The 9,687-nt window shown below is 43.9% G+C and overlaps 1 protein-coding gene across 1 annotated transcript; it reads right to left on the bottom strand.

The window, feature by feature from the left end:
* Positions 1 to 245: 245 nt before the first annotated feature.
* LOC108626273 (uncharacterized) lies at positions 246 to 632 on the bottom strand. Its single transcript, XM_018026866.1, has one exon. It carries the CDS (start codon positions 630 to 632, stop codon positions 246 to 248), a length of 387 nt encoding a protein of 128 aa, XP_017882355.1.
* Between the last annotated feature and the right edge of the window lie 9,055 nt (positions 633 to 9,687).

The following is a 9,687-nucleotide window of genomic DNA, read 5'->3' as shown; positions in this document are numbered from 1 at the left end:
AGCAGATTACTAAGTACTCGTCTGATGGTAATTGTTTCTGTCTTAGTTGCTGCTCCCGTAAGTACGTCGTCTACGTAAAAGTCTCTTTTAAGTATTACCGAACCGGTTGGAAAACGATGTCCTTCGTCATCGGCCAATTGCTTGAGGCAACGTATAGCGAGATATGGGGCTGCTGATACTCCGAAAGTCACTGTATTTAATTCGTAAGTCTTGATTTGTCCGTTGGAGTCGCGCCATAATATACGTTAATACTTCCTATCTTGTGATCGGATCAAGAATTGTCTGTACATTTTTTCAATGTCGCCAGTGATGATATATTGATGAATGCTGAATCTGAGAAGTATAAATAATAGATCTTCCTGTATTTTCGGACCGATATGAAGCGTATCATTCAAGGATATACCGTTGTTGCTTTTGGCCGACGCATCGAATACCACTCTGAGTTTAGTCGTTTGATTCGTTTCCTTAATCACACCGTGATGTGGCAGATAGTACCCATCGTCCACGAGTTCGTTTGTTGTGACCTCAGACATGTGTCCTAAATCTAGATATTCCTGTATAAGTGCATGGTAGTCGGTTTTTAACGTCACGTCTTTTTGGAGTTTTCTTTCGAGTAGAATGAACCGCTTCATCGCTATTGCCTTTGATTCTCCCAATAGTGCAATTCCTTGATTAAATGGTAGTGATGCGTCGTGAAGTGCACCTGATACACGCCGAATTAACTTTGTGTATCTGTTTCAAAAAATTAAATGTCCAAAACCAATGTCGAAACTTGATGCCGCTCTGAATGATGCTGACCGAACGTTCTGACTTGTTTCGTTCTGCACGACTGCTGCACGACTTCTATCCTAAGACCCGGACCCTCTTTTCCTAGGCTTTTCTTAAAAATATGTCACCACTTAACGAGGTGGGACTTAAATTTCGCGAAACGTGTGGGGCCTTCGAAGGGACCGGACGAACCTGGAAAGTTCCTCCAAGTGGTCACCGCATGACGGACCATTAAGCCGGACGTTTGCTTAATACCCTTTGGAACCCCAGTTTATGGCAAGGTTGGTCATTGAGATATGAAAGAAAAAGGATAAAATAGACAAAATAACATGGCATGCCGTTAGCCAGTCGTAAAAAAAAAAATAGGAAAGAACTTAAATCCTCAAAAATGACCTTTCCCGCACGTTCTTGCCATAAACTGTCCCGACGAAGCCTCCACTTTAACGTTGTTGTTCCTTCGAACGGAACATGCTCCCCCCGTTGAGGGACTTGTCGCTCAAGATGTTTTGATGTCTTGTCCAGCCGCGAATGGCTCGTATGTCTGGACCCTGTTAATGTTCGGGTCGGTCCTCTTGTATCGGAATTGTTGGACGTTGCGCCTGTAGGTCCCCTGGATGGTCCCAATGGTGACCGCTCGGATGATGTTGTCAGGACCGGGATGAACCTTTTCGACCCGGCCCAGGTGCCACTGCAGTGGCGGAAGATGATCGTCCTTCAATATGATGAGGGAACCCTCCTTGATCTCGTGAGAGCCCTTACTCCACTTCTTGCGTACGTTCAATTGGTTGATGTACTCCTTGTGCCATCGAATCCAGAAATCCTGCTTAACCTTTCGAATGTGTTGCCAATTCGACAACCGATTACATGGACTACGGCTGAAATCAATCTCGGGCAAACCGAAGTACCAATCAGGAAGTGTGCAGGGGTTAAGGTAGAAAGGTCATTTGGATCGGATGACAATGGCGTGAGTGGACGGGAATTGAGAATCGCCTCGATCTCAATAACGAACGCGTTAAATTGTTCGTACGTGAACAATTCGTCTCCGACTACCCGTTTCACGTGATATTTGAACGATTTAACGGCTGCTTCCCATAAACCGCCGAAATTGGGTGAATAAGGTGGCATGAAATGCCACGAGATTTCCTTGTCCGTGAGGAAACATTGAATTTTATCATCCTTCTGCAACATTTGATAGACTTCGTTTAGCTCGTTGTTGGCACCTACGAAGTTAGTACCGTCATCCGAATATATATTGCAACAGATTCCTCTTCATGCGATGAAACGTTTTAAAGCTGCAATGAATGCTTCGGTGGTCATATCGCTGACGACCTCGAGATGGACCGCTTTCGTTGAGAAGCATATAAAGACCGCTACGTATACCTTCAAACGAGTACGGTTCCGATATCTCTTTTCTTTGATGTAAAAAGGGCCGCAGTAATCAATGCCGCAATAATATAGCAAATAGAAAAAGGGCGACACACCGAAACGCGTGCCGCAAGTAAAGAACCCATTATGTAATTTGTAGCCGGTGGATTTACGCGAAGGCATTTGACGCATTGACGAATGATCCGCTTAACTTGGCCTTTTCCGTCGACAGACCAATATCGTTGTCGCACGTTAAACAAGGTTGTATTAATGCCTGCATGATGTCCTTCTAAATGGGCTTGACGTAAAATTAAATTCGTTATGTGATTGTTCTTTGGAAGTAGAATCGGATGTTTTTGTTCGAACGGGATGTTTGCATTTTGCAAGCGGCCTCCGACACGTAAGAGACCTTTCTCGTCTATGAATGGATGTAATGGAAGAAGCTTGCTTTTCGGATGTAGTGTATTTCCCTTTTTTAAACTGTGGATCTCTCGATTGAAAACAGAGGCTTGAACAAGTTTCATGATCCGCTCGTTTGCATCATGAACTTCTTCGGCAGTGATTGTGTTCGTGGTACGACGATTTGCCTTAAAGCGCAGACAATATGCGATGATCCTGCGAAGACGATTAATGTCGGAGTAACGTTCGAGAATTTCATTATGTTCGTTCGTCGTCGTTACAAAACAAGACAGTGACCGTCATTCTGGAACTTCTATGGATAATGAAAAAATGGATTCTGGCCAAGTCGATTCGTTCCTTGATAACCATTTTGGTCCATATTGCCATATTGCATCCTTTAAAAATTGAGATGGTTTCTCTCCGCGCGAAATTAAGTCTGCCGGGTTATCGCTAGACCTCACGTGACGCCGTGTAGAAATGTTAGTTTTTGATTGAATTTCGGCTACTCGATTAGCAACGAACGTTTTTAGTGCCAACGGTTCCTTGTTGAGCCAATTTAAAACGATGGTGGAATCCGTCCAGAAATAGACATTATCGATTTTGTGTGTCATAGCGTGGCGAACGTTTGAAAACAATGATGTTAAAAATACGTATAAGTCGGAGGAGCTGCATTGCGTATCATGCGTCTCCGCACGTATTATACAAATCCGGAATTTTATCCGACGAAGAAATTAACGTTTAGTTAGTCAGTCGATAGATTAATATATTATATGTTCGCGAGAATTTAAAATAAACGAGACGGTTAAGCCAACTTGTTATGGCAAATTTCTTATAACTCGCGGTCTATTTCTTATAGCCGCGAGCCGTGACTCATCGAGGCGTGTATACGCCTGGGTTACGAGTGCGAGAGAGACGCGTTGTATTTAGACAAAGAGCGCGTATCGGTACTTCGAACCGCGAACGGTTTCGAAGAATCATTGTCGTGTGAGAAGGTATCGTATGCGTACCGTCGTCTGCGAAGGCTCTCGCTAGACGAAATTAATCCGTTTTATGACGTAGAGTTATTCCGTCTCCTATCCGGATTTAATTCAGCTGTTCGCTGCGTATTATTAAAATCCTAATTTCCAGTGCAATATATCGGTAAAGATATATTGCACCGAGAGGATTTCTCTCTTCCCCTCGATTCTAAATAATCGAGAGATACTCGAAGGCGTTTCCTTCGAGTTTTGTAAATAGCGAGTCTCGCTGGTAGAGCAGTGCATTTCGATCGGGACCGTTTAAAGTCGGAAGCCCTTTGCCTGTGTGGTGATCGGAATTGCAGCTTGTCACGGCGTCGTGGTCACATACCCGCTCTGCAACGTTCAGTTGTAACCGGTGTTACGCCTGGTGCTGACCGGTGCATCCTCCTGCGTTACGGCATACCGGTATCGGCCCGGGACCCCGGTCGCAGTTGTAGGCCCACCGAGGTTTTCCTTAGGGAATTTAAAACAGTACCAGAGAGGCGCGACGTGTTCGTCACCGAGCTCCCTGCGAATTGTATTTCGCAGTGCACCAGCGTGAGCTGTTAAGGAAACAGTTCGGAGTGCTTACAACACTCCGACTTTTCTAAGACAGCGCTGTTACAAATTATTTGCGGCACGAGAGGAAGAGTTGTACTCTGATCGTGCCGCCGCAATTATACGGCAGTCCACGCCACTTTAATCATATTCGTTTCCCTCTAGTTTCAGAAATTAATAAGGAAGAGACAGGGTGAAGTGCACCGGGGACAGGAGTTTATATTCTGATCCGTCTCGATTTTGTATTGAATACTCCTTAGTTTAATTGAATAAACGGTATTTGGGTTTAAGGGAAATCGACGGCGTGCATTTTATTTTACAAACCCGATTCTCTATTCCCGGCAGTTTAGTTTAGGGCACCATCCCTAACATTTTGGTCCTTCGAGCCGGATANATATATATGTATATACATATATATATGCATATATACACGCACACATAGACAATGGAATAGTGTATATATGTATATACGTCGCATTTTCTGCATTGTTATGGTGTATCCTGATCACTTTTGCCAGACGCGTATTTGCGTCCATAGTCTATACTGATGACATCTGCTGAGCGCGTATTTGCGTCCATAGTCTACAGCGATGACTTTCGTTGGACGCATATGTGCGCCCATAGCACTCAAAGGGTTAATGACGTAGAGGAATTCCGTCTCCTTGCCGGATTAAAATCAGCTGTTCGCTGCGTGATAATAAAATCCTAATTTCCAGTGCAATATATCGGTAAAGATACATTGCACCGAGAAGATTTCTCTCTTCCCCTCGATTCTAAATATTCGAGAGATACTCGAAGGCGTTTCCTTCGAGTTTTGTAAATAGCGAGTCTCGCTGGTAGAGCAGTGCATTTCGATCGGGACCGTTTAAAGTCGGAAGCCCTTTGCCTGTGTGGTGATCGGAATTGCAGCTTGTCACGGCGTCGTGGTCACATACCCGCTCTGCAACGTTCAGTTGTAACCGGTGTTACGCCTGGTGCTGACCGGTGCATCCTCCTGCGTTACGGCATACCGGTATCGGCCCGGGACCCCGGTCGCAGTTGTAGGCCCACCAAGGTTTTCCTTAGGGAATTTAAAACAGTACCAGAGAGGCGCGACGTGTTCGTCACCGAGCTCCCTGCGAATTGTATTTCGCAGTGCACCAGCGTGAACTGTTAAGGAAACAGTTCGGAGTGCTTACAACACTCCGACTTTTCTAAGACAGCGCTTTTACAAATTATTTGCGGCACCAGAGGAAGAATTGTACTCTGATCGTGCCGCCGCAATTATACGGTAGTCCACACCACTTTAATCATATTCGTCTTCCTATATTTTCAGGAAACAATAAGGAAGAGACAGGGTGAAGTGCACCGGGGATAAGGAGTTAGAGTCTGATTCGTCTCTCGGCCTTTTCCTTATATAAAGTTTATACTTTCTTTGGTTTACTTTATTTAATAAACGGTATTTGGGTTAAGGGATAAAGAAGGCGTGCGATTTATTTGGAAACCCGATTCTCAGTTCCCGGCGGTTTAGTTTAGTGCACCATCCCTAACAAATAACGTTAATAATAATGCGCCACATAATTCTAAACGAGCAAGAGAAATTGTTTTTAATGGGGCTTCTCGTGATTTTGCGCATAATAAATTGGTTTCTATGTGTCCATGCTTATTTACCGACCGTATGTAAATGCATGCACCGTAAGCTCGTTCGCTTGCATCACAAAACCCATAAATTTCAACGTTTCGATTCGGATGTTGAAATGCAGCACGTTTGAAAGAAATGCGATCTAAATCTTGAAATCCCTGAATAAATGTTGCCCATTCGGTGTGGAGGGACGCGGGTAACGATTCGTCCCAATTTACCTGTAATTGCCATAATTTCTGAAGTATGATTTTGGCTGTAATGATTACAGGTGCTAATAAGCCCAGTGGGTCGTATATTCTCGCAATGAAAGATAAAATTGTCCGCTTCGTAATCTTCGTCTCTGCCCGTAATCTTGGTCGATTGTGTACATGATAATATCCTCATGAGCGTTCCAGGATATACCAAGTGTCTTCAATGCTGAATCGCCGAAAAATTTTGGGTTAATTTGTATGTCCATTAAGCCTGTCAAAAGTTTCGATTCGTTCGATGCCCATTGACGAATGTTTAATTCTCCGCGTTTGAGAGTGTCGATGATCTGGTCTCGTGCAATTAATGCTTCATCGAATATATCCGCGCCTGTTAACAAATCATCGACGTACAGATCTCGTTTTAATATGGCTGATCCGACTGGAGTCCTTTCTCTTTCGTCGTCCGCTAGCTGGTGAATACAACGAATTGCAAGAAATGGCGCTGATGACAGTCCGAACGTGACTGTATTCAATTCGAAGGTTTCGATTGCACCGTTGTCGTTACGCCAAAGAATTCGTTGGTATCGTCGATCTTCTGGTCGAATAAGAAATTGACGATACATTTTCTCGATGTCACCAGGTAATACGTATTTATGAGAACGGAAACGTACGAGAAGAGAAAATAAATCGTCCTGAATTGTGGGTCCAATCATCTGCGTGTCGTTTAATGACAATCCACTACTCGATTTTGCAGAAGCATTAAATACTACGCGAACCTTGGTTGTGGTACTTGAAGGCTTTATCACGGCGTGATGTGGCAAATAAAAACCTTCTGTCTCATATGATTGAGCCACGCTCATGTGTCCAAGATCCAGATATTCGCGAATGACAGCTGTGTATTCGCGTTTTAGTTCGGGATCGTGATTAAGCTTGCGTTCAAGTGATAAGAAACGCCGTAGAGCTTGCGAACAAGATTCTCCCAATTGCGATTTCTTATGGTTGAAAGGCAACGCAACCGTGTAACGTCCTGATTTATTTCGATCGACATTATCCAAGAAGTGATGCTCGCAGTCTATCTCTTCGGATGTGAGATGACGTTCATGCGGACCTTCTTCGATTTCCCAGAATTTTGTCAGATCGAAATTTGGTACGGCGAGGAAAGTTTTTTTCTTGTCACGCGGTGTCCTAGCGGAAGTACTCCCCCCGATGATCCACCCGAACTGCGTCTTTTGCAGGATCAAATCTGACTGACTGGAAGAATTGAGAACCTTCTGTCCTATACTTAAGCACGACAACGCCGGTCCGGTACCGATGAGCATGTCAATAGGACCAGGCCGATGAAAATATGGATCCGCCAATCGAATGTTAGACGGAATTTCCATTGTCGTACGGACGATTTGTTGGTCAGGTGTTGCTCCTGAAATTCGCGGCATCGTGAAGAATTTCAGTGTTCGACTATATTTTGTAAAGCGCGATTCGATGACTGCAGAGACGATTTTGATAGTTGCTGTGATTATTCCCTTGGAAATCGTAGATATGGTGTCGAGGACTCCAATGGGAACGGAACATTTTTTTTGTTGTTAAGTAAGTCGTTTTGCTAAGGCTTCGGTCATAAAGTTTGCGGTGGCACCTGTGTCTAACAAAGCTCTACAACGTGCTGGTCGTTGTTCGTTGTCTAATACATTGACTTGGGCTGTAACTAAAAGCTCGTTCTTGACGGAATTTGTTAAGAAAGCACCTTGCAACCAAGGATGGGATAATTTTTCCCACACGGCTCGCTTCCCCTCTTTTTCGCCCGTATTTCGATCCCCACTACTATTCTCCTCATGCGCCTTCGCTGACCATGGCTAGCATAAGCCCGTCAAGTACCAGTCCCTACTATGGTCGCGTCGTCCCCACTTTCCGGCCGAGGAAAACATTATCCCATCCCTGCTTGCAACTTGTTCCTGGTCCTCCATCTTTGATTGTCAATCAGCTATCGCTCGGGGAACGTCTGATGAGTTTGGTGTCAGGTTCAAAGTTACATTTGATGTCGGGACCGTCGATGGTTGAAATGGTTCTTGAATAATTGTTGGACCCATAGAACGAGATGATCTTGAGGAAGTAGCGGTACGATGATTTTGCGAATTTTCTCCTTTATGTAACAAGGTGTGGTGTCTTTTATTACATATGTGGCAGAAACCAGACCGACAATACTGAAGAGGATGTCCTCTTTCAAGACAATTTATACATAAGGAAGCTTGCTCTACTGCGACTATTCGATCATCTACTGTTTTTATCATGAAATCGTCACAATTTCTAATTCCATGATTACCCTTACAGATTGGGCACGCCCAAGGTGCGGAGAGAAAGGTGTAAGCTCGTGGTAGGCCTGGTCGATTGGATCTTTGATTGTCTGATATTCGACTTAGTGTAGTATTCTCTGAGGTAAGTTCCCAATACCATGCTGTATCGATGCTTATCTTCGAGAAAATGGTCGAAATTAACACGGTGTTCCACGATTCCACTGATTCTCCTAAGTTTTTCAATGCGCGTAAATGTTGGTTGATCGTATAAACAAGATTTCCTAGAGCTTCCGGTGAATCTCTCGATAATCTGGGTATTTCGCGAATTACATCCCAACGGCGTAAGAGAATTTTCCTCGGGCAATCATACTTTTCCTTCAATATTTCGATCGCGTCGTTATAATTAGCATCGATCGTGCTTAGCGATTGAATACATGCCGCAGCCTTTCCCTTCAAGGCTGATCGGAGATATTGCAACTTTTGAACCGGTGTTAAATCTTCGTTTCGAGCGATCATTGACGAGAAAATGTCGAAGAAGGAATTCCATTCGTCGAAAGCTCTATCGAATGTGGGAATATTTCCGGTAGTTTGATTGCCATTGGAGCGTTAACGGTAGGTACCCCTGATTCTGTAGATCCGCGAGTTAAAGAAGACATTGCTATTGGTCGTGGAGATTCGTTGTTGATAAGGGTGGTAACGAATAACGGCGAAGTAATCACTTTGTATTTTAAAACGGCGCGCTTCTTCTGTATCGTCAAAACCTTCTATATCGAATTGTATATCATCAAATCGTTTTCATGCTTCCTTGATTCCGTTAAGATGAGATTCTAAAAGTGCTATGTTATGCTGACCTGACGATTCATAACTGTCTAACAACCGACCTAATGCAGTAATCTGACCGATAATATTTCCTCGCCTGCGACGCAAATTGTTTAAATTGATTCCAAGCGACGCGGATTGGGATTGAGATGTAGACTCGTTTGGCATTATGAAAGGATGTGCGATGCGAAAGGAACTGGCGATACGAAAGCAACGAGCTTACCTTGTTGTTGAGATTTCTTGATAGTTGTAGCTGGTCCTGATTCTGCGAACCCTTGATGAAGTTTACGTTCGCGGGAAACACGTCAATGAGGATTGTAAGGCCTCGTTCAAAATTATCTTAACACCGTGAATCAGTCGAAATTCCCTACGATCGTTTACCGACGTAGGAAGTAATTGTAGTATTCAAGGTTAACACAAACGAATTCAATATATTTGATATACATATACTTGGTGTGTTTTACAAACGTGTTTTTTGTTTCGTGTCTGGTCAGATACTGATTCTGTCGTCGTTTTCCTTTTTCGGGTTTTCCACCCGATTTTGTGGGCGTTCCGCTTCGGGGCGTTGTACTGTTTTTCTTTTTCTTTTTTCTAATTGGTTGTCATCTCGTACTATCTTTGTGTCGTTACTCCGTCTTGACCGGGAAAGTGGGAGAGCCCTTTTTCATCTGCGGTGCACATAGGTC

The sequence above is a fragment of the Ceratina calcarata genome, unplaced genomic scaffold (assembly GCF_001652005.2).
Source record: "Ceratina calcarata isolate Rehan_Ccalc_2016 unplaced genomic scaffold, ASM165200v1 scaffold1200, whole genome shotgun sequence".
Classification (NCBI taxonomy): Eukaryota; Metazoa; Arthropoda; class Insecta; order Hymenoptera; family Apidae; genus Ceratina; species Ceratina calcarata.
Note: the sequence above shows the minus strand (reverse complement) of the source record. Positions and strands in the feature narration are given on the sequence as shown.

Excerpts from the sequence above, each read along its gene's own strand:
- LOC108626273 (XM_018026866.1), bottom strand. The coding sequence starts at position 632 with ATGAAGCGGTTCATTCTACTCGAAAGAAAACTCCAAAAAGACGTGACG.